Source organism: Vipera ursinii (assembly GCF_947247035.1).
Source record: "Vipera ursinii genome assembly, chromosome: 3".
In the NCBI taxonomy this organism is placed as follows: domain Eukaryota; kingdom Metazoa; phylum Chordata; class Lepidosauria; order Squamata; family Viperidae; genus Vipera; species Vipera ursinii.
The window spans coordinates 116,882,976-116,909,284 of NC_139516.1; the positions used below are offsets into that span (position 1 = coordinate 116,882,976).

The 26,309-nt window shown below is 39.8% G+C and overlaps 1 protein-coding gene across 1 annotated transcript in view; it reads left to right on the top strand.

The window, feature by feature from the left end:
- The first annotated feature begins 19,842 nt into the window (after positions 1–19,842).
- LOC310637193 (myomegalin-like) overlaps positions 19,843–26,309 on the top strand; it is a 113,072-nt gene continuing 106,605 nt past the window's right edge. The window contains exon 1 of the mRNA XM_083357524.1: positions 19,843–20,117. Coding sequence (XP_083213650.1) covers positions 19,977–20,117 — 141 coding nt within the window. The 5' untranslated portion in view covers positions 19,843–19,976. The remainder of the gene's footprint in view (positions 20,118–26,309) is intronic.

The following is a 26,309-nucleotide window of genomic DNA, read 5'->3' on the forward strand; positions in this document are numbered from 1 at the left end:
CATCTATAAAACATTTTATAAAAATTTTCTCTTAAATTTTGAGCCTGGGTAAATTTAACATTTCTAACCCAAATTATCTCCCAGGTGTCCAACGAAATTGGTTCCTGAATATTTTGTGCCCACTTTATCATGAAGTCTTTAACCAGTTCCGTTTCCGAATCCAATTCAATTAAAGCATTATATATCCTCTTTATATACATATAAAGAGGCAGATTTCCACTCTTGACCTCCTTAATCTTCAGTTCAACGAAGAGGGAAAACACTACTTTAATATCAAAACAAATAAAAATGACTAGACTGCACTGGGCTGAGAAGAGGCAATAAATACGTCTCTCTTGAAAATAGCAGTATGGCAGTTAGCATGCTGTGGTAAGTGGGAAATTGAGTCTTAAGTGTAGGATAGAATAAACTTTCATGGACTAGAATCTGTATTATGAGAGGCATGCAATGCTATTCACAATAAAATCATGAAACAGGGACCTTAAAATTATTATGAATTTTCACAAATTGGTAAAGTTCAGTTTTATTTAGATCAATAACAATGTAATTTTATTTTAGAACTATCCACTAAACGTCCTTTGCAGGTGAATAATTATTTAAGGTCAATAGTAAGTAATTATGTCTTCTAAATTATGTCATTTCTTATGTCAAAATTTTGTCCATTTTTTAACACTTATTTGTTCAAAGAGCCAAAGTTTATTATTATATGTAGCCTGATTATCATATTAGAAGAAGGTCAGGGAGATCAAGCCAACATCACTTGATCCTGCAAATTACTGTTTGACTACAGTAGTTATTTACCACATGCTGTAGTTACTAAAGATGACTTTGCCAGATCTCCAAGGAAGAGAAATGAGGCTGCTTTCAGGGAGTTTAAATAACTATTCGCACGGACACACCTCTGTCACAAAAAGGTTTGCCTTGTATTCCTAATTAGTTATATTTTACCTGAGGAAGAGGGAAATTTGCACCAAAGACCAGAGGTCACTACAAGAAGACTAGGTCCTGCTAGATAGCAACATTTAAGGGAAGAGACCTGAAGCATGCCCACCCTGTCAGATCTGGCACAACTGGCAGATAGCTTCAGGGAGAGGCAATCACACAGACAACCTGGCCCTTGTCATTCAGCACTTTAAAGCAGATAATCAGCACCTTAAGTCATACTGGAAAGAAATCTTTTCAACATCAGTAGTATAATATGGGCAAATTGTGGGGCACCCAAAACTATACATGCTGCCTCATTCTAGACCAGTTATAATTTCCAATTAGTCTTCAGGGCAAGCCCCATTTAAAGTGCATTGCAATGATCCAACTAGGATATGGCCAGGGCATAAGTGACAATGGACAAGCCTCCTGGTCCAGGAATGGGCATGATTGGCAAACAAGAGTCTGTGGAAAGGCCCTTCCCTAGCCACAGCTGCAGAAGCTGCAAGTCCATGGAAACTCCTAAGTCTCTAACTCTGTCCAAGGGAGTACAACCTTGGCAAAAGTCAAAGCTGATAACTTCTCTGAACCAGGGCACTAAAATCCGAGAACCAGTGTTGAGCCAAAGCTAATTCCTTTTCATGCAAACCCTTCCAGGCAATGGGCCAACATTGGTATAGTATCACCTGGATGGCCAGAAGCAGAGATATATTACTGGATTGTCAGTGGTGATATTACTTTCCATGCTGTCAAATCTCAGTGATTTCACGTAGATGTTGAAGAGATGGGGTGAAAAACACAAGGCATCCTGCATTGCAGTGGCCTAAACTTTGCCTCTTGCCCTATCCCAACTCTTGGTGGAACTTGCCATAGAGGAAGGAGAAAACAGTGCTCTGTGCTACCATAAAACAGTGCCCCTGTTTCCAAACCTTGAGCTGGCACAAAAGGTTAATATGGTTGATGCTAACAAATGCTACTGAGAGATCCAGGAAGGCCAGGTTTAATGCACCACTCCTGTCACAGGCCTTCCACAGATCATTCATAAATGCTGTCTCAGTGCAGTAGCCCAGCCGAAATCTTGACTGAAAATAGCCTAAATCAGGGGTCTTCAAACTTGGCCCTTTTATGACATGTGGACTTCAACTCCCAGAATTCCTCAGCCAGGGTGAACTCAGACAGCACATTGGTTGAAAAATTATTACTATGTGTATGGAAATAATAAAAATAAAAACTTCTACAAAAAAAAGAACGACAGCAGAAAACCAAACCAAAATTGAGGGATGAGGGAGAAAATATATTAAAGCTTTTCTGCAAAAAAAAGTTGTGTGATATAGGATTATGTGGGACTATACAGTATATGATATAGGATTATGCAAGCTCCATAAATTTGTTATTTTATGAGGGCATTAGGAATGATTGTTATTAAATGAAATCATTAAATTGTCATTCAATATTAAATAATAATTTGTTAAATTATATAATCATTAAAAGTGACGATGGCATATTTCATGATTTGGGACAGGACAAGATAGAATCTGCTAATCAGCAAACATCTGTATTGCTACAGATGGGTGCAGTGACATCATAGGAGAAAGTTCAAGGCAAACTGCAAACAGACAAAGGAACATATTACAAGACTTGTCTCAAACAGACGTGTTTCAACTTGACACTATTTCTATGTAGGCATACACGTACATGGGTGTACAGTACATAAATACGAAAAATTCTTCATTATGGCCTCCAGCCTCTCTTCACAAACTGCAGGAGCAATTTGGCTGGCTTTAATTCTTCACAATGTCTTTCCCTCCAGCTGACCAATAAGAAGCATTAAGAAAGACAGCTAGTGGTGTCTTGCTACCTTCTCGGTGTTTCCTCTACTACAACTGCTTTCTAGAATGCTGAAAAAAAGTCAGCATAATCATGATTACAGTGTACCACACCGGTGTATAGTAAAACCACCCTTCAAAAGAGCCAGAAAGCAGCAGAGGAACACCAGAGTGCCTTGACTTCAGAAGGAGAGACAAAATCCCAGGAAATGGAGGCAGGATGAGGAGGAAGTTCTTGTTGAAGACTGCATCATCTCTTTGCCAGTCTTTGCCTATATTGACCACTAAGGGAAGGGTGAAAGACCTGGTGCTAACCTTTTTTTTTTTTTGCTTAAATGAATCTCTGGGTTTAAAGGAAGGTTCTCCCTCGCTCCAAGTTGTAATTTAGACAGAACTGCTGATTTCCTACTCCCGTATACAGTCCTCAACTTACAACCACAATTGAACCCAAAGTTTCTGTTGCTAAGCAAGACAGGTGTTAACGGAATTTTGCCCCATTTTACAAGCTTTCTTGCTGCAGTTGTGAAGTGAATGACTGCAATTATTATTTATTTATTTTATTTACTTATGGGACTTATATGCCGCCCTATCTCCCGAAGGACTCAGGGCGGCTCACAACAATAAAACAGCTATAAAAAACAGTAATACAAATATTAAAAAAGAATTAAATTACAAAGCCCCATAATTAATTACTAAAACCAATAAAATTATTTAAAAACCCCATCCTCAGTCCAGGTCGGCCAGTTGGAAAAGATACGTCTTTAGGTCACGACGAAAGGACCGGAGATCTGGGGACATCCGAAGTTCTCGGGGGAGCTGATTCCAAAGGGCAGGCGCCCCAACAGAGAAGGCCCTCCCCCTGGGGGTCGCCAGCCGACACTGTCTAACCGACGGCACCCTGAGGAGACCCTCTCTGTGTGAGCGCACAGGGTGGAGGGAAGTCGTTCCTGGCAGCAGACGGTCCTGTAAGTATCCTGGACCTAAGCCATGTAGGGCTTTATAAGTAAGAACCAGCACCTTGAACCTCACCCGGAGGACAACTGGCAACCAATGCAGCTCACGCAGGAGGGGTGTAATATGGGAGTATCGGGATGCTCCCATCACAACCCACGCGGCCGCATTCTGCACCAGCTGAAGCCTCCTTGTGGTCTTCAAGGGCAGCCCCATGTAGACAGCGTCACAGTAATCTATACGGGAGGTAACGAGTGCATGAGTGACTGTACGTAAGGCATCTCGGTCCAGATAGGGGCACAACTGGCGCACCAGGCGAACCTGGGCAAATGCCCCCCTGGCCACGGTTCCTATATGATGATCTAAGTCAAGTCGTGCATCCAGGAGGACGCCTAAGTTGCGCGCCCTATCAACGGGAGGCAACACCTCTCCCCCCATAACCAAAGATGGTAAATCTTGGACGGTAAAATCTTGGATGGTAAAAATTGGCCTAACACGGCAGAAAAAAGGAAATGGAAGCTGCCAATTTAAAGCTCTGCTGATAACTTAGTTGTTAAGGGAATGTGGCTTCCCCATTGACTTTGCTTGTCTGGTCACAAAATGTAATCACATGACACCAGGACACTGCAATCATTATAAATATGACTCAGGTGCCAAGTGTCCAAATTTTGATCATGTGACCATAGGGAGGCTGCAGTGGTTGTAAGTGTGAAAAATGGTCATGAGTCACTTTTTTTCAGTGCTGTTGTAACTTCTAGCAGTCACTAAACAAATTGTTGTTTTAATAAATCTAGCTTCAAAATATAGTGAACATCTGTTAGTATTCATTGATTGATTTAATTTGATTTTATTTATTAAATTTATATGCCGCCCTTCTCCCCAAGGACTCAGGGCGGCTCACAACAATAAAAAATTAAAAGACATAAAATGCAAAATTTAAAAAAAGAATTAAACAATGGATGTAATCAATAAATGACAATTTAACCCAATAAAAGTCTAATTTAAAACCACAGTCAGCCCACTGATGACTGGAATGCCAGAAGAAACTATGAAGCAATATTCTTAAGCCAATCAGTTAAGGATTTCCACTTAAATGGAAGCTAAAATCAAGTCTCTGCTATTTCAACAAGCAATTCTTTTTCCTCTTCCTTCTCACTAATATGTTTTTTGTTTCTTGTGGAAAAAGAGAACTTCCTTGTGGAGGCTGCCTGGTCATCGGGGGAGCCTTCCATTTTGAACTAGAAGTGCTTCAAATGATTACTGTCCCCAGTTTATCTAAGGTTGCTGGAAGCAATGTATATCCATTTGTTGTCAATTAGCGGTTAAAAGTTCGCTGTCTATAGTTCACCTCTGCCGGCCAGTGATCTAAGTGCCCGAATGAATACAGAGATTAAGTTTATTACTTTCTCAGCTTTCCACATTTATTGCCTTAACAGATTAAGGAAACATTGCATTTTATGAATGAAGACAAGCTTTTTCCAATAATAAGCGATGCCGGCAACAGCACAAGTGGTTTAAAGAAAAATAAAAGGGAGCAGGGTGCTTTCTGGTGTGTGTGTGTGTGGGGGGGAGGGAGAATCTCCTAATTTGTGGAGGGTTCAAAATAAACTGTACATTTCCTTCCTTCCATCACCATAAAATATATAGCATTCCCCACACAAATGTCACCATTTTGTTTGTGCACATGTGCATGGATTTGGCTGATGACTTGCAAAAACAACAAAAAAGAAAATCACAAAATAATTTCACAGCAAGATTGGTTATTGAAACAGTTTGCAAGTTCCCTGGAAGACCTATAAAATCTTCCTCTCTTTGTGGTGCTAGATCAGCTTTACTGAGGTGTGTTTCTTCCTGCAGCAAATATAACTGACAAAACAGCATTTCTGAGTTTCTCAAATTTAACTACTTCAAATATAGCTGGGAATCAGGCTTTGTCAAGCAGTTTCTCCCCTGAGAAACAGGGACCAGGGTTGTCTGCAGGGAATGGCCACAAAAATCAAGATGGCAGCTGTGATGGTGCAGTTGGAGCTTTGTTGTCCTGACTGCCACAACCAGGCGCCTGTGGTTGTCCCTGGCTCAGAGAAGCTGGACTCACTTGAATATGAATGGCACCTCTAGCCAAGGAAGAGAAGAAAAACTCCTCATTTTGAAAGGGTAGGTAGGAAGCAGCTTACTTGAAAATTATAGCATGTGTTGTTGTTAATGCCTGCAAACATCAGGGATCTGTATAATTAATCCAAAATACAAGAAACTCATAAACTGGTAGGCAAATAGTGAAGGAAACTGGAGCTTAACCAAACTTGAAGAGGAACAGTTTAAGAGAATACTATCCTACACATGTCTAAGACTGAAATAAACAGGCAAGTCTTTGCATGAAATTATGTACTTGCCTTGAAGTTCCTTCTGATAGAAAATGCCTAATGAAATTGTATATTCAGAAAGCCCAATCTAAATGTATTGCTTTAAAATGCCTTTGCTGCTATAGTTATGGCAAGAAAGGAAGAAGAATCAATTGAACTCTTTTCTTTTTTCTTTTATTATAAAGTTGGAAGGGACCTTGGAGGTCATCTAGTCCAACCCCCTGCTCAGGCAGGAAACCTTATACCATTTCAGGCAAATGGCTGTCCAGTCTCTTCTTAAAAACCTCCAGTGTTGGAGCATTCACCACCTCTGGAGGCAGGTTGTTCCACTGGTTAATTGTTCTAACTGTCAGGAAGTTTCTCCTTAGTTCTAGGTTGCTTCTCTCCTTGACTAGTTTCCATCCGTTGCTTCTTGTCCTGCTTTCAGGTGCTTTGGAGAATAGCTTGACTCCCTCTTCTTTGTGGTAGCCCCTTAGATATTGGAACACTGCTATCATGTCACCCCTCGCCCTTCTCTTCATTAAACTACACATACCCAATTCCAGCAACCGTTCCCTATATGTTTTAGCCTCCAGCCCCCTAATCATCTTTGTTGCTCTTCTCTGTACCCTTTCTAGAGTCTCAACATCTTTTTTACATCGTGGTGACCAAAACTGGATGCAGTATTCCAGGTGTGGCCTTACCAAAGCATTGTAAAGTGGTATTAGTACTTCATTTGATCTTGATTCTATCCCTCTGTTAATGCAGCCTAGCACTGTGTTGGCTTTTTTGGCAGCTGCAGCACACTGCTGGCTCATATTGAAGTTATTGTCTACTAAGACTCCGAGATCCCTCTCACAGTTACTACTATTGAGCAAGGTACCACCTATACTATACCTATGCATTCGATTTTTCCTGCCTAAATGTAGAACCTTACTTTTTTCACCATTGAATTTCATTTTGTTAGATAGTGCCCAGTGTTCGAGTCTGTCCAGATCCTTCTGTTTCTTAAGCCTATCTTCTGGAGTATTGGCTATTCCTGCCAGCTTGGTGTCATCTGCAAATTTGATGAGTTCCCCATCTATCCCCTCATCCAAATCATTAATGAAGATAACTAGGCTAAGCCAATATCTGCATCCAGGACAACCGTACTGTATCTATCTGCCGGTATAAATAAATGATGGCTCTGCTACTTAATTACTCTGGTAAAATGATTCACTGTTGCACTATTCAAAATGAAAAATACTGTGTTATTTCTTAAAATATACTTGCAGATTAGAGAGAAAAAGGTAACAATAATTCCAACTATTTTTCTGATAACTCCACTACTACTGGGACACTCCAGTCACATTAAAATATTATCTTCTTTGCAAATGATCTGAATATGCATTGTTATGGGAGAAAACTCCCGATAAGGTTGTTCTTAAGTATCGTTTCCTCTTGTTTCATCTTTAGATGGTTCCTTGTTTTTATCAAGAAGCTTAAGATTTCCAAGTGGCAAAATAAAAGTTAATGAAAGATGATGGAAAGTCTAAGTTCTAATGAACAACTTGAAAATCTTTCTGCTTCTGCCATCCTAGTGTGCTCTGATTGCATCACAAAAGCCAAGTTGCAATATGTTGTAAGAGTCTATGAAATCTACATATTATAGTGAAATACAGACTTTTATCAGTTGCAATGAAATGTCATCACTACAATGATGGCATGCAACTGGTTTTTTGGTTTTTTCCCAACATTTTCGGGAGAGGTGATACGAGCTGATCTCTTAGAATGGTCTACATGAGGCAAAGATGGTCAGGCGTTGTGAAGTGATTATTTCTTCTTGAAGAAACAAATTAATCACCTGGGAGTTCTTCAGATTTCTTTGGATTTGAATCTGATATTTTCATCACTGCTACTTCCAAAACTGGGCCAGATACTACCTCTAAAAGCTAACACTCCGAGACTTTAAGGATCAGGAAAAAACATAGGCGACTTAATATTAGGACAAATAAAGCCACTAATTCTTAACCCAATAGCAGAAAGTAAGCAGGGAAACAGCATACCTATTTGTGGGGAGGAAGGGCTGGCTTCACCAAGTCCATAATTTTATAAACCTAAGCAGTGGTGGGATTCCAATATGTGAACAACCGGTTCTCTGTGTGGATGCCACTTCCGGGAGTCCATTCTAGGCCTGGGCAACAAAACATTAGCTAACTACCGTATATACTTGAGTATAAGCCGAATTTTTCAGCCCACTTTTTGGGCTGAAAAATTCCACTTCGGCTTATACTCCAGTCAACAAAAAAAACTTACCGAGGACTTGTGCGCGGCCGAGGCTTTGGTGCTTCCGGGATTGCGCGCACCTCTCCCAAGCAGCCGCCGTCCGGAGACCTGCTGAAGTTTGGGGAGGTTTGGGGAGGTGCGCGCGCACCTCCCCAAACCTCCCCAAACGTCGGCAGGTCTCGGGATCTCCGTGCCTTGCCTGCCTGCTTCTTTCCGCTGCGGAAAGAAGCAGGCAGGCAGGTCACGGAGATCCGGAGACCTGCTGACGTTTGGGGAGGTTTGGGCACCTCCCCAAACCTCCCCAAACGTCGGCAGGTCTCTGGATCTCCGTGCCTTGCCTGCCTGCTTCTTTCCGCTGCGGAACAAAGCAGCCTGAACGAAGCAGGCTGCTTCTTTCCACTGCGGAAAGAAGCAGCCTTCTTTCCGCAGCGGAAAGAAGCAGCCTGCCTGCTTCTTTCCGCTGCGGAACGAAGCAGCCTGAACGAAGCAGGCTGCTTCTTTCCACTGCGGAAAGAAGCAGCCTTCTTTCCGCAGCGGAAAGAAGCAGCCTGCCTGCTTCTTTCCGCTGCGGAACGAAGCAGCCTGAACGAAGCAGGCTGCTTCTTTCCACTGCGGAAAGAAGCAGCCTGCCTGCTTCTTTCCGCTGCGGAACGAAGCAGCCTGAACGAAGCAGGCTGCTTCTTTCCGCTGCGGAACGAAGCAGCCTGAACGAAGCAGGCTGCTTCTTTCCGCTGCGGAACGAAGCAGCCTGCCTGCTTCTTTCCGCTGCGGAACGAAGCAGCCGGCGGCGGAGGCTTGCAGAACGGCGGATCGGCTTATACTCAAGTCACCAACTTTTTCCAGTTTTTGGGGGTGAAATTGGGGGTCTCGGCTTATACTCGAGTCGGCTTATACTCAAGTATATACGGTAGTTCTGCCAAAGTAGTGCAAACTGGCTGAATTCCACCACTGGACATCTCCGACGTTTGTGTGCACCCGGTTATGTAGGGTGGTGACGGTGGAGGGAGCTGGAAAACACTTGGGAGCTGCCATGCTTCTATGGAGGTCTTTTGAGAAATGTACAGAAATTAATGGGTGAGACTGGAAGGATTCAGTTCAGTTTCAACTTAGTGCTGTCATAGACCAATAAAAGCAGAGTGTTCTGTGAATATATGTATGTACTCTTTAATCAAACTAAATTTTAAGAATGAATTAAAATACGTTTATAAAACAACTTAACATCTATAAGTGACACCCAGGATGCCGCCTATATTGAATTGTAAATCCTACAATTATTTTATATTTGATAACATTTAAAATTACAACAAAATGATAATATCTAAAATTTAAATGAATGATAGTATTCATAGAATGCTCTGCAGAAGATTGGCCCATCAGAGTCCGATAGATCTTCCGTGCTGCTGCACAAAACCTCGCTATATGCACTGTAACAAGGAGTATTTCATCTATGAGCACCACCTGGGCATAGACTGAATTTGAGTGACCAGGATATCTACTAATCAAAGATAGTATGGGTCTGGTTCTGATGTCTCCTAAAAGGGGCAATGAAGAGCAGTTCTGTAGTTTCCACTCCCCCAGAATCATAGGGGAATCAGCCTTTCAACCAATGTTACCTTTTTATATTTATCATCCAATACTGCAGAGGGCAGCACAAGGCAGAGAAAGCTTCCCGACGGCTGGCTTTTTCTAGCTGTATAAGGTAATCGGCAGTAGTGACAATATATCAGTCATGTTCTGGTGACAGGAAGTCTGCAGCCTTCCCTAAATCCATTTGCTGCTCTGTATCATTTTGCTTTGCTTCAGGTTTTGTTTTACCTGATCATATTCTATCTTAGCAACTGAGGAGGAAGAGTAGCCTAGATTTAAAAGATTAGATTCAACAGGCTTGATCCTGGTGGATTGAAAACTGTCCTGATGGTGCTAGCCCTTACAGATAGAAGTTAATCCTTAATGAAAGGTTTATAGAAGCTAGAAACAGTCTTCACTCAATTGTATCACCTTGTCTCTAGACACAGAGGTGCATTTGCAGATATCTGGAGGCAGTTGTTGTTGTTGTTAGCTGCGAAGTCGTGTCCGACCCATCGCGACCCCATGGACAATGTTCCTCCAGGCCTTCCTGTCCTCTACCATCTTCTGGAGTCCCTTTAAGCTGACGCCTACTGTTCTGTACCAGCCTACTATCGGCCCTGCAGATAAGGCAGGGACAACCCCTTTTACAAGAAGGCAAGAGGCTGGAACTAAGCCTGCCAAATTTATGGACACAAAAGCAAACAGAGCAAAAACAAGACACGAACCATGAAACAGGAGCTATTCAAATGGTTGCCTTCAGCAAACCAGCCCTCCCACGCATTCCCCTTTTAAACAGTTCAGGGCGTGGCTTCTCTCTGCCTCCTTCCGAGGTGCCCCATTGCCTTCCTCTGTTTACTCCTGATTGACTGCCTCCTGCGTCGGGCGTCCTTGAACAGGGCCAGCTGTGGGTCATCTTCATCCACGCTGTCAGGCTCACACAGCTGGGTCTGCGTTGTAACCAAGTGGGAGGGGCCTGGCTGAGGGCTCTCATCAGCAAGCTCTCCAACATCCTCAGCAACCTCTCCAACACCCCCCTCCTCCTCCTCTGAATCGTCCGACCCAACTGCCGAACCCACAGGCTGACCCTGAATCACAACACCTACTGCTTCAGTGACTCTATCCAGCCACCTCATTCTCTGTCATCCCCTTCTTCTATTGCCCTCAATCATTCCCAGCATTAGGCTCTTCTCCAGTGAGTCCTTCCTTCTCATTAGGTGGCCAAAGTATTTGAGTTTCAACTTCAGGATCTGGCCTTCTAAAGAGCAGTCAGGGTTGATCTCCTCTAGGACTGACCGGTTTGATCGCCTTGCAGTCCAAGGGACTCGCAGGAGTCTTCTCCAGCACCATAGTTCAAAGGCCTCAATTCTTTGGCGCTCACCACTGGAGACAGTGGTGGGATTCAAATATGTGAACACTGGTTCTCTGTGTGGATGCCGCTTCCAGAAGTCCATTCTGGGCAACAAAAAATTAGCTATCGGTTCTGCCGAAGTGGTGCGAACTGGCTGAATCCCACCACTGTCTGGAAATCTGCTTTGATGAATTTAAATTGTACGCTCTCCAAGGAGATGAAACACAAACTGGGGGGTCAACTAGAGTCCCATAAAGGAGCTGGGGTAATGACTTAACCTGAAAAAGCTTTAGGGAGGCTGCAACACAATATTTTACTTTGGATCAAAAAAAATTGAGGATATCATTGGCAGATCTTTGTCCAGGAGCAGTAGCATATTCACAGTGATCTTTCCTTGAGCCAGTGGTATGCATAACTACTCCTAAATTCTTAAAGCTAGTCACTCATTCTATTTTATGGCCATTAATGCTCCATAAATGGAACTTTGTCCTTTTGGCAAAAGCATAATCTTGGTTTATTTCCAGATCACATACATTTGTTAACTGGTTGGCAAAGAATTCATCTATTTCTTCTGATTGGTTGGCTGGCCTGTAATATACACCTATGGCAATGTCATTTTTTTCTCCCTTTTATATTGACTCATATACATTCTGGAGGGATTTTATATTGACCCATACGCATTCTGGAAGGATTTTATATTGACCCATATTCATTCTGGAGAGATTTTATCTTCCATCACGTGGCATTTCTGTAGATATGTAGTGTTCTCGTACATATAGTGCAACTCCCCTCCTCTTTTTGTAGATCTATTTCTTTAGAACAATTTGTATCCATCCATCAGTACATTTTAGACATGGGTTTTGTCCCACCAGGTTTCTGTAATGCCAACTATGTCATATGCACCCTCGTTTACTATTGCCTCTAGTTCACTCTGTTTGTTCCCCAAGCTTTGAGCATTTGTACATAAGCATTAAAGACCTTTATGCTTGTCTTTGAGTATGTTTCCTGCATCTCCTGATTGTTGATGGAGTTTTTCTTTTTTTCTCATCGCTCCCTACCACATTGTTTGATTTGTTTTCTTGGGATTTATGATTGGTTTTGTGTTCTAGAGATTCAAAAGACTGGTCACCCTTCCCCCTCAATTTTAGTTTAAAGCCCTCCTGATGAGTTGGGCCAGTCTTTTTCCAAGTACATTTTTGCCTGTTTTCGTGAGGTGCAGCCCATCCCTTGCCAAGAGTCCTCCGTGCAGGAAGTGCAGTCCATGATCCAGGAAACCAAAGTTTCCTTGGCGACACCAATCCTTTAGCCAGCGGTTTATTTCTAGAATTCTTTTTCCCCTCAATGAGGGGTTGGCCTTTCATTGGGAGTACTGATGAGAATACTACTTGTGCTCCTAGCTCCTTAACTTTATTGCCTAGTTGCTTATAATCTCTCAGTATTGTACTCAGGTTCTTTGTTGTGTCATTCATCCCAATGTGAAGGAGAAGGAAAGGGTAGTAATCTGTGGGCCTAATTATTTTGGTTAGGTTCTCAGCCGCATGTTTGATTTTTGCTCCAGGGAGACAACATACCTCCCTGGTTTGTATGTCCGGTCTGTTTCTTGGAGAATAGAATCTCCTATTACCAACACTTGCCTTCCTTTTGGGGGAGGTGCAGTCTGGGGTGCCTTTCTGTTTATCTGAGGTAAGTTTGTTGATGTAGCTCTTTTGGGGATATTTGGTGATGTTTCTTTGCTAGGTGTCTGCATGTTTTCTTTGAGGGGGAGGTTGTGGGTCTGTATATTTTCATCTAGGGGGAAAAATCGATTGCTCAGTTTTAAAGGGGCTGCTTCTGGTTGGGTTAGATTGGGCATTAGGAGTTAGATGTATGCTACTTCTTTCTTTGATTATTGTGTTTCCTTCTATGTGTGACATACCTCCATTTGTCTTCCTCCAAGGGTTAATCAGTAGGGTCAAATCCTCTGGGAGTTATTTGTTCATTATTTGATTCTGTTTGGGTATAGCTTTCTTGTGTACGTTGGAGTTTGGCTAGAGTTGCCTCTAAGTCCCTTCCTTTTTCCTCTAGTAGTTCACATAGTTTACATTTAAGGCATGTATAATTTGGGTGTTCTTTGGGCATGAGTACATACATGGAACATATATTGCATACACAATAGTAGCAGTCACCTGTTCCATGAGTTTGTTGTTTGAAAATCCCTCTTTTTATTTGGTGCATGTGTTTTGCTGTTAGCCCTGTTTCTTCCTTCCCTGTCCTAGGTAATTACGCCTATTTTTTTCCTATCCTTTTTTCCACCTGTTTGTGCTCGTTTTTCTACCTTGTTATTTATTTAACCTTCTTACTATTATGTTAGTTTTATTTAATCTTTCCTTACCTCTATTTTTTTTAAGTTTTTGAGCTCCAATTCCTCCCTACCTTATTATTTAAGAATTGCCTTGTTAAGATTTGCCTCTTTATTAATCCTATTCTTCCTTGATTTCTAATATTCCACTCTTGTCCTTATTATTTGCCTATTTATTTGTTGACCAGAAGAAAAGCTGATTAATAAACTATATAATTTTCTATTAAATTTAAAAATGGAAGATGAACAAGTGAAATAGACAATGATAACATGAGCAAAAAAACTTTGGGCACAATATAGAATTAGAAAAATAGCAAAATCTTTGGGAAAGAAACTATAAGTTGACAATGGCAAGAAAATTTATATAAAATGTTTTATAGATGGCACTTACCACTTGCAAGGTTAGCAAAAATGTTTAAAAACATGTCAAATATTGTTGGAAGTGCAATAAAAAAAAACAGGCACGTACTACCATCTTTGGTGGACATGCCCTAAAGCAAAAAAAACCTAGGACAAATATACATATCTGGCTAGAAAAGATGTTAAGAAAACATGTAGATTTTAAACTGGAACTATTTTATTAGGTATATTATCAGGAAAATATGATAAGAAAGTATATATTTAATGTTGCATGTATTAACAGCAGCAAGAATTGTATTTGCTCAGTACTGGAAAAATGAAGAAACACCATCTGAAGAAGAGATAATCAAGAAAATACTGGACTGCGCAGAAATGGATAGACTTACACTGAAGATTAAAGAAAAAGAAGACAGAATATTTTCAAATATGGGATGTATTTTATTAATGGCTGGGAAAAACGGGGTAGGAATTTAATGTGTATTATGAAAACAAATGGACCCATACAACCCGTTGTTTACTAAGCACTTGTGAATTGTAAATGTAGAAAACTAATAAAATATTATAAAAATTATTTGTCTATATTTATGTCTTATTTTCTGTCCTGTATTTATTTTTATTCTTTACTGGTCCCATCCTATTGGGACCTCAAACTTACCATAGTTGTTGCCTTCACTGCAGTTGCTCGCTGCTCCGGCCTCTTGTTTTCTCTGCTAGTCCTATTCTGTCTTTCGGTGCTCGGGTCTTTTCAGCCTAATCACTGCTCTGGTCAGGCCTGCCATTCAGCTTTCCGGTTGGGTCAGCTCTGCTGTGTGGTCTGCTCCTCTCAGCCGGCCACTCAGCTTTAGAGACCAGAGCTGTTTTGCTGGCGTTTTCCTCCTTACCCCAATTTCTTCTTTTCCTTTATCCTTTCTATCTTCATCTAACTTTCTGCTCCTTTTTTCTCCTACTTAGTTTAGTGACTTATCTCCCTGTGATCCACTTCCTACGCTGTCACCATCTTGAAAATAGATTGATCACCTGTTCTTTGTGGCACTCTCAAATATAGGAATACTGCTATTGTGTCATCCCTAATACTGCTATTGTGTCATCCCTAGACTAGACATACCTCTCCATTTGGTTTTTCTTGCCTAAGTGTAAAACCTTCTGTAAGGTCACTGGTCCTTGGCAAAACTTGAGAAAGCATAAGAATCCAATCACGAAAACTCAAGCAGAGGCTTCTTAAAGGTACAGCTCTTTATTTTCGATCAGAATAAGTCCTGGGTGGGAACACAATCTGAACACTGGCAGCAGTTGTGTTCAGGAGGGCCACACCTTAGAAAGTTAGTAGCATTGCTTTATAAACTTTGTTAGCCAATAAAAATCGGACAACAGAGTTATTACAATATAAGGAAGACATCAGTCATTCCTATACAACCCTTATTCCCTCCTTCAGTACATCACATCCTTGCTTCAAGAACAGATCTATCACAGTCCAAATCACAGTGTTCCCTTACACTTTCTGGCAGCTGTACAATAAAGTCCATGGCTATCTCCTCCCAAGATCTGGTCGGGTCGATTACCCATTGTAATAACCCCAGACTCTTCCCTGGCAGTCTTGCTGGCAGCACAGATCACACAACTCCCCACATAGTTCTCAATGTCCTTCATTTTTGGCCACAAGAATTGACAGCAAGATGTAGAGTTTTCAGGGATCCAAAGTGACCTGCCTGCTTGGCATGGCTGCATTGCAAGTCTTGCAATCGCAGGTGGTCGGGGACATACAGCTTGTCCCCTTTCCATGCCAACTCATCTCTCATAGGTCAATTCCACCTGGTGAGCCATGAACCATGGATTGGTCATCAACTCTTGTTTCAGCTGCTGGGCAAACACATCGATGGGGGGGTGAGCTTCTCTTTTTCTCTTGCCGCCTAGTTGTTGCTTGCACCTCTTGCTGTTTGTTGGGGATGACCGAACTCACCACCTCCTGCCGGGTGTCTTTGTACTGAGGCATACAGTACAAGGCATCAGCTAGGAAGTTTCCCCCCTACAGCAGGGATGTACTTCAGCTCAAAATCAAATCTCTTGAAAGACTGCACCCATCTGACTTTTTAAGGGGAAAGCTTGTGTGGGGTTTTCAAAGCCTGTAAGTTTTTGTGATCAGTCCAAACTTTACTCCCTTCTAGGAACTGTCTCCAAGTTAACAGTGCCCTTTGTACCGCAAAAGCTTCTTTCTCCTACACTGCCCATCTCCATTTTGTTTCATTCAATTTGTGGGATGCCACCCCCACTGTTGAGGGCAACATTTGATGTAAGCTCAGAGAAATTGGCATTCTTTCTCAATCAACCCACCTCGATCGGCACAGAGATGACTAGCCTGAGTTGCTAGTTCCTTCTTTGTTATCATTTTCTGAGTTTGTAGATATAGATTAGAAAATTGTTCTTTTATCTCCTTTGTGTTATTTTTAGTCTCATCATGAGCTAAAGCAATTGTCTCTTATATTGATTTTAACATGGAAAGAATTTCTTTCTGAAATTCATCAACATTTTCTTGTTGGTATGTCAAGCTGGGGACTTTGGGGACAGGTGTTAGGGATCATTTTTTATCATTTGAAGCTAAGTATAGAACATCCATTTTGTTTTCGTATGCTGTCTTTATAAAAGGTAAAGGTAAAGGTTCCCCCGCACATGCGTGCTAGTCGTTTCCAACTCTAGGGGCCGGTGCTCATCCCCGTTTCAAAGCCAAAGAGCCAGGGCTTGTCCGATGACATCTCCGTGGTCATGTGGCCGGCATGACTAGACACCAAAGGCGCTCGGAACGCTGTTACCTTCCCACCGTAGTGGTCCCTATTTTTCTACTTGCATTTTTACATGCTTTTGAACTGCTAGGTGGGCAGAAGCTGGGATGAGTAACGCGCTCACTCTGTTACATGGCATTCGGGATTCGACCTGCCAAACTACCAACCATCTGATTGACAAGCTCAGCGTCCTAACCCACTGAGCCACCGCGTCCAATCTTTTCTTTATAGTCCAATCTATTTAGGGATTTTAAAAGTTTCAGTCAATTGTCATTTCAATTCTGAATTATCCAGCTGTCCTATCAGTCTGTCCTTAAGTCTCTCCTCAGCAAATTTAAGTAAAATTCAATTTTTTTCAAATTTTTCTGTTCAATGAAAAACATATCCTTTCTGTCCAGAGAGAGAAGAGCAATTAAAAATTGTTCATCAATCAAAGGTTTATAATCCAAAATATTCCATCATCTCAATCAATAATGCATGTTTCTTCTACAGGGAGATAGCTCTGTGACACAGCTCTAAAAGTCAGTTAGTATTTATATTCATGGTCCAGGCAGGCCAGTTTCAAAATAGTTTATTGTCTCTGCCACACAGATAAACAGACCAAGAGGGTTTTTTTTCCCTTTTCCCAGCTGCAGTCTTCAAAAGTGAAAGTTTTTCAGAACAATAAGAGTCTTATCTGAGTCTGGGCTTCAAACCAAGTTTCCTTTAGGTATAATAAATTGTAGTGCTGTAGTTCACCACTAGATGTCGTTGATGCTGTCTTCCAGCTTTTTACATCCAGACATATACTACAAGCTTTTTAAGCCTCTTTTTTTAAAGAAAAAAAATCTTAAAAGCACTTTTAGTCCCCAAATTTCAAAGTTATATATGTGTATTGATTCCAAATTAATCTTGTAATTTTCTGTTTTCCCCCAAGCAATTAATTCACCACTTTTCTTTTCCTGAGGGAATGGGGTGGAAATTCCCCTTCCCTCTCTCAGGGAAGATTCTTTGCTTTGGGTGTTTTTTCCCCAGGAAAAAGTCTTAAAGTCATAAAGAGAGGATAGAGTCTCACCCAGTTCGATCCACGTTGCTTCAAAGTTGCTCATTAGTGCTTATTTTCTTCAGTTATCAGCAGCTTCTGACTGGCCACATGAATGTAGTCAGTCTTTCCCCTGATGGTTTGGAGGGCTTCCTCAGATAAAACAGAAGGGCCGCTCCCCTCCTGCAATCAACAAAGGTCCCCTCCTTCTTTTGACCCTTTTTAGGGTCCCCAGCAGGGCAAAATTGAACACGGAAGATGGAGCCCGGTCTTCCTGCGCCTGTCATGCCATGACATCAAACTGGAAGTCTCTCCTCCAATGTAATCTTTATTGAGCAGAATAGATAGGATCAAAGTGATCCTCCAACACATAATGGCATTTCAGGTGAAGCAGTTCTCAAATGTGGAAACATTAATTATAAGTATTACCTAAATAGCTGCAATTTTACTGCAGTTTCAAATGTACCATGACTGAGTTAGAAATAAATTGACTTATTTTTGATCAGAGTTAATATCATGGGATTACAGAGATCTGGAGGTGAATTCAAAATGATTCAAAATTCTTCAAAAGTGGTGATAGTTTGCCTCAGTTTCTGTCTAGGATCAATGTCAATATAAATCTTTTCTTCAAAGTGGAAAAATAAACCTTTAAAAAAATCACATTCTGAAAAAAAATGGAGGACAAAAATAAGACACATGGAATTTCAGGAAAGTTCTATGCGTAGAATTTCTAGTTTTTTAGCCAATGTAGAGATCCCAGTTTTTGATAGATTTGCCTTTTTTGAGGGGGAAAGTACATTCCTTAATCTCATCCAGATTTTAAATTTCTTCTAGGTTTTATATGATGGTGAGAAAAATGTCACTTGTTTCCATTTCAATATTGTACAAATAAGGATTTCAAAATAACAATCTAGGAAATAGGTCAGATTACGTGAGCCAATCCAAACTGGAAGAGACATCACCTCAGTTTTTATGAATACTCAACCATCCCACTCATTTAAAACAAAACAAAACAAACAAAAACCTTCCCCAAACCATTTCCCCATTTATTCTACTGAACTGGAGTCATGGATTCTAGTGACCCTGAAATATGTATACATTTTATTTTTTAGATTTTTATCCTGTCTCTATAATTTTTATAAATAACTCAAAGTGGTAAACTTACCTAATTCTACTTCCTCTTCATATTTTCCTTCCCACTACAGGGAAGTTGGGCTGAGAAGTGGTGACTGGCCCAAGGTCATTGGTAAAAGATTGTACTCTCATTCATAATGTTTATGGCATTCAGGTAACAGCAGATTAGAGTGAAAGTTGGATGAGAAAGAAAATGTTTTTACTCAGTGCTGGATGCTTAACTCCTCATAAACATAATTTGAATTCAGTCATGTTAAGGGAGGGATTTTTACTTTAGCTCATATTAATGTCAGAGCCAGAAAATAGCTCAATGACCATAATTCCACTTGAGATGAAAATTATATTTCCTTCCAAATAGTGTCTCCATTTTGTTTTCTACTTCTGTTTTGAATTAGTAGGATTGTCCATTACTTCGATTTTGGAAAAAACACTGTCTCCTTACTAGCAATGCAAGCAGACAATTCAAAAGAGAGAATTGGAGCCTCAGAGCCCCATCATATTCTGGGTTTTGCTTCTATTATTGGTTAAACCACCAGCCACCACTTGCAGGGTTGCCAACCCAAATCACAGGCTTATTTGGAGATTCGCTTGAGTCTTTTCTGTTTTTTTATGCTTGTTAGTCCACAGAAATGGAACTTAAGGAGCTTCTTCCTAGTCTACTTGTCTTGTCATGGTGCTGTACTTTGTCTTACCTTCCTAACACCTGCTGCAGTCACTATTTGCCTATAGTCCTGAAGAGAAAGATTAGTTGCCAAGTTTTCTATTTCCCTCAGGCTTATTAATCTCCTCCAGTTGGTGTGGGATGGCTGTGAAGTATCAGCAGAGTTACAGAGCAATCCTTATCTCAGATTACACCACTTGTACATGTGTCTGTTTGTCCATGAGAGTCTCTGCCAGGAATTTCTTAAATACTTCCCTGAGATAAAAAAAGCAAGTGATTCTTAGGCTCCTTGTGCACTGAGTAGGGCTTTTAGTTTCACAGTGCAGCTGATATTCAAACACTGAGTTCACTTCTGTGATAAACCTCCCATATGCAAGTATAGCCATTTCTTTGGCCTTTTTTTGCTTCACAATGTTATTGGTGTGAAAGGGATGAGAGAAGACTTTCACCCCATGGATTCCCAAACATGTCTAATGGATACCGTACACTGTCTCAGCATCTCAATGACCTGAAGAAGGAGAACTTCAGCCTTAAGCTGCGCATCTACTTCTTGGAGGAGCGCATACAGCAAAAGTATGAAGACAATAGAGAGGACATCTACAGACAGGTGAGTTGGTAGTTTTGGTCTGTCTGTCTGTCTGTCTGTTTGTTTATTTATTTAGTCAAACAAAAATTACAAATTCAAACAAAATGAAAGAACTAAAACGTGACAGGGATGATAGGCATGCTAGTGCACTTATGCATGCCCCCTTAGGGACCTCTTAAATATGGGGTGAGGCCCACAGAAGTTAAGTTGGAATTAAAACTGCAAAAGTTAGTAGCTGAGACAACTGAATCGGGTAAGATATTCCAGACTTTGACAACTCTTTTACAAAAATCATTTTTTTGCAATCAAGTTTAAAGTGGTTTACATTAAATTTAAAGTGATTGTTTGCATGCATTAAATTATGATTAAAACTAAAGAAATCATTCACAGGTAAGTTGTTACTATGTACAATTTTGTATGCAATACCTAAATCTGACTGCAAGCATCACAGTTCTAAACTATCCAAACCAAGAATTTCAAGCCTAGTAGCATTAAGATATTCTATTATGGAGAGGTGTGCAAGAACTTTTCTTGAAAAGTACTTCTGCACTCGCTTGATTGTATTAATATCTGATATATGGTAAGGATTCCAAACAGTTGAACAATATTCTAGGATTGGCCTAATGTATGTTTTATAAGCTCTAGTGAGCAATTTACACACACACACACAAAATTCATAGAATTAAATTCACAACTTTTAGTGCTTTTTTAGCAATGCTGTTACAATGAATTTTATTACATAAATCATTCGAGATGAGTATACCCAGGTCCTATAGGGACTGGAGGATGGGGTGGTGGTGCCACAGTTGAACTTTTTTGAATCTTTAGGCAGAGTTTATTTTTATTTTTATACTATGTTGAAAAAAGTCACTGTAGGAAACTAATAATGTTTCAACATGCTTAAACGATTTGTTTTGTCACTGAAAGTTATGTTCCTGGTAAAGTTGGCTTTCAGTCAGGACCAACAGCTATTTCACTAAAGAAGGAGACAGGATTCTGATCCAACTACCTCTGCTGTTATCAGCTTTTATGCATAATTTCTTAAGAAAAATTATTGATGCATAGTCTCCAAAAATCCTGTAAGCATAGTGTGATATATCAAGTGCCTGTATGAATTTATATGTATATGTTCAGGGAACTGAGCACAAACCCGAGATGAAAAATTGCAGTGCCTGGATCTATGTACAATTTTAGTTGTAAAAAATAAAGGTGGGACATAATTTTAATAAATGTAATGGCACATGGTCCTCTCATTATTAAATATGCCTATAACTACTTTCACCTATAGCATGAAAATCATCAGTATAATCTGGCCTATCTGTTAATTAAGTCAAACAACATTAATAATTCATGTTAATTTTGAACCTGGAAAGTGATATCATTTAACAGTGTGTCAACAGTAAAATATAGAATACAATATTATATTTGGGCAAATAAAACATTTTTAAAGATGACTTTTTATTTAGAAGTTTGCTGATGGAAAGTAAGGCTTAAACGTACAGCTGATGAATACACCTGGGTGCCCACCAAAAGAAATTGTCAGGTAGTTCAGATGTATTACTTGACAGACTTGGGCTAACCAATATTTCTGCATTAATAGATTTTATAGCATTTTTGTTCTTCTACTCTTTCTCAACAAATTAACTATAAAAGGATGCATCTAAAACACTCTACTGCTTAAAATACTGGAGAGACCACAGTATTTCAGATGATGAAATAATAACTTTTAAGCTGTGTTGTGAGAAATCCTGATGTTCCTTAGATGATTATCTGGGAGTTTCCACATAAAGGTCACAAATGGTAGAAAAGCTTTCTTGAAAGACAGCTTGCCTGTCTCTGTTAATTTTCCTGACAATCTGCAGCTGTTACAAGAGATCAGAATGGTTTGGGGGCACATTCTCTATTCATTCAGTGGTGGAATGATGGACAAATGAACTTCAAGCATGTGTGGTCTGTTTTGATTGTTTAGTAGAACAGAGGTCCCCACCCTCGATCCGTGGACCGGTACTGGGCTGCAGCAAGCCAGCAACCGGTCCTCATAAACAAGCAAAGCTCCATCTGTGGGATGTAGGCAGCACACAAAACCACGCATCCTCCAGTCCATGGAAAAAACTCTCCGTGGAACCAGTCCCTGGTGCCTGAAAGGTTAGGGACCTCTGTACTAGAATACTGACTCTGCCAACTGGAGCTAAATACAAATAAAGGCTCAGAAGAAGAAGACTCTGTGGCATATATATCACACTGACGTATATACATCTTTTTCTGAAAGACTAATGTATTTTAATATAGCTGTCGGACTCTATTTGCACAATACAGATACCCATTTTCAACCATGATATAATAGTGAACCATAAACCCATCACAGAGGTGTGTTCTCACTAAAAAAAGGTTGGCTTATTTGCGATTCATATGCCATGAAATGAAAGCATTAAAACAAAGTTGAAAAAAGTCTAAAATATCCGATTAATACTTCTTATTTTGCAGATGAGGAACACTGAGACTTAGAGATAATGCATTGCCTCTAAATCAGTTATCCTACTCTTAAAATATCAGGAATAAAAACTGTTGGAGATCTACTACTACAAATTACAAAAAAAATCTATCAGGAGAACGATGTACAGTAATTTATTCATTCATTTATTTTTGCATTCTCCACTTTGAGATGCAGTTACTGCAAAATTCTTTACAGTGTGCTACAGCTCTATAACAAAATAATAAATTTAGTTTTCTCCCCTTTACTATTATATATACAGTAAATGTAAATATAAAAATGTTGTTTTAAGCATCTATGCCAGGAGTATCACCAGTTGCAAAATTTACTTCCCATCCACATAGATCCACCTCCTTCACTCAAAGGTGCTCTTAAAATGTTTATTTAGTGCCAGTGAACCTTAAATGACATGGTGGGGTAACTTTTTTAAAAAAAAGAAAATAGGGAAGAATGGACTAAAGTTCTTTCCCTAGGTATTTTGATCCCTCCTTAGTATTGCCTAGATCAGACATGTCAAACACAAGGCCCGGGGGCCGGATCCGGCCCGCGAAGTGGTTTCATGCGGCCCGCGAAGCCATCCTGGAAACAGTGAGGGAACGGCCCCCACTGCCTTGGCCCTGGCCCAGAGACCCTCCTCCTGCCAGAGACCCTCAGATCTGTCCCACTCCTGCCCAGGCCCCCATAGGCACCCTTGATGTGAACGATGTAGAGCTGGCCACACCCACCCAGTAGGCCATTCGCACTCTAGCCACGCCTACCCAGTAGGCCACACCCACCCTGGCCATACCCACCCGGCCCCCTGAGGGCAACCGCAATGCTGATGTGGCCCTCAATGAAATTGAGTTTGACACCCCTGGCCTAGATAGATAGATAGATAGATAGATAGATAGATAGATAGATAGATAGATAGATAGATAGATGATAGATAGATAGATAGATAGATAGATAGATAGATAGATAGATAGATATAGATATAGATATAGATATAGATATAGATATAGATATAGATATAGATATAGATATAGATATAGATATAGATATAGATACATACATACATACATATGCATATATACACATATATATATAATCACCTTGTCATAGATCCTGTTTTTAAAATTCTCATTTAAATTTATTTTCCCGGCAGTGTTCAAAAGACATTTTTCCCTGTTAAGATTTTCTTAGAGTTAATTACACTTAAGTATTTAAGTCTTCTTCCTCATGCAAGCCATCCCAACACTTTTACGTTTCTCATATCTTAAAACGAAAACAAAGAAAAGGGAAGAAAAAAAGAAAATATACTACTTCTTAAGCTAAAATACCTTTATGTCCAAACATTTTTGTATTCTTTTTAAACATATTCAAACCAATATTTAATCTTTAATTATTCTGTCTAATAAATCTACAGCTAATCTTTTAAAACTATTCAGAACATTCTTATTAATTAAAATTTTCTCAAAATCCATTATCCTTAAGTGTCTAAAACATTTACCTCATATAAATCATTTTTATATTTCTCATATCATAAACAAAGGATCCTCAATTCATCATGCAACCAGACTTTTAAGAGTGGTCAAGAACGTATTTTCTTCTGCCCTTTTGGGGGGGGCATGGTGGTTCAGAAAGTAGTATTTGTGCACCTGCAGGCATTCTTGAGGAGAAGGTTTTTTAGTGTTCTTCAGTCTGAGTTACAGCTTGATCTTGGAATAAAAGTAGCAATGGTTCACCTTCTCCTATGGGAACATGGCGCAAAGAATGTATTTCTATTGCTGCTGCTTTACCTATCTCATCAGAAACTTTTGATACAGTTGGTGAATGTGACTCTACGGCAAACACAGTTGTGTACCCATTTTACAGAGGAATAATATTTGGAGCATCAGCTAGGGTAATACCTGTCTTGCTATGTATGTGTGTGTGTGTGTGTGTGTGTGTGTGTATGTGTGTGTGTGTGTGTGTGTGTGTAGATCTTTGGTCATTCGGGTTTTTTCCCCCATAGAATTGGAGGTATCAGGGCAACGTTTCGACGAAATCTCATCCGTCATCCTCAGGCTGGTGACTTCAGCTTCGTTCTTCTGGGAGAAGTGTGGAAAAAACCTGAATGACCAAAGATCTACATACAAACACCCACGAAAACCTCAGAAAACATATATATATATATATATATATATATATATATATATATAATTTTTGAAAAGTGTCAACAACTATAGAAATAAGTGATCTAACACAATCAATCTTTTCAACCTGGTATCTTCATGATACATTTAAATGTAACTTTTGAAATCCCTGGTCTCCTTGATATTGTCTAATGATAGTTGGAAAACAGCAGAAGTTGTAATTGAACGCCCTAGAAAGGCATCAAGTTTAGAAAAAGTTCAAGGTCAAGGTCAATATGGATTACTAAAAAGTTTGGACAAAATTCTTCATTTAAAATTTCTGAGAAAGCATGTTATATCAGGGATAAGAGATAAATTATTTATTTATTTATTTATTTTATTTAATTAAATTTCTATACCGCCCTATTCCCGAAGGACTCAGGGCGGTTTACAGGGCAGCATAAAATACAATATAAAAGATAATATAAAATTAAAATACATTAAATTAATTAAGCCCAATTAAAGCAATATTTAAAAAGCTAAAACCCCTTCAGTCCAGGCCTGATAGATCGAAAAACCAGGACATAGCATGGAGAAATATATGGACAATTTTTACGGTACAAAAATTAATACCCGCGGGGAAGGGTGAAACAAGTCTTTTACTATCCAAGAATGGAAAATAGACTCTTGTTGATTCAATAGATCAGTACTAACTAGGTATAATACAGCTTCACATCTTGATAATAAGAGCTTGTACCTAAACGTTTGTAATCATATTCTGCTAGAGAAAGGTCACTGTGGCGTTGACAGTTGCTGTTGACAAAGCAAGAGCAGCTGCTCTGGTACTGAACGGCTTGTTGTTCTCAAATAGAGAAATTATAAATAGCTAGGTTACTCAAATATATGTTTATGACTGAGGCATGGGACTCAGCAGTCTTCATGAAAAGTAGTATCACATTGTTCCAGGAAAAAAAGTGCTACTGCTTTTAGCAATATTTGCTAATTATTTACTCAGAGCTGTAACACACTATGGATACATAGACAGCTCAAAGTCATGGGGAAAAAGAGAAAAAATGGAGGGGGTGGACTTTCTGATTCTCTTCTTTCTGATTTCTCATCAGCTCTTGATAGCATAAACCAAGATATCCTTTTGGAAGGGCTATCCTAGACAGATATTGGACAAACAATTTTTCAGTGATTTCAGTGGGTAGTGCTAAGATGTCGCTTCATCTCATAGTAGTTCTACTTTGTTGTCAGGCAAATGTGCTGTTTAGAATCTCCATGAAACCATTAAAGTTTATTTATTTATTCATTTATTTATTTATTCAATTTATATACTGCCCTTCTCCCGTAGGACTCAGGGCAGTTCGCAAGGTTATTTAAAAAACAGATACAACAGTACAAAACTTAAAATCAATTAAAAAGAATTATATAAACCTTGCTAAAAAAAGGTAAAGGTAAAGGTAAAGGTTCCCCTGCACATGCGTGCTAGTCGTTTCCGACTCTAGGGGCCGGTGCTCATCTCTGTTTCAAAGCCCCAATTAAAAAACAGTTAAAATCCCAATTAATATGCTCAGACCCAGCCAGAGAGCTGACTAGAAATGTGATATTTGTCATCAATGTTACATA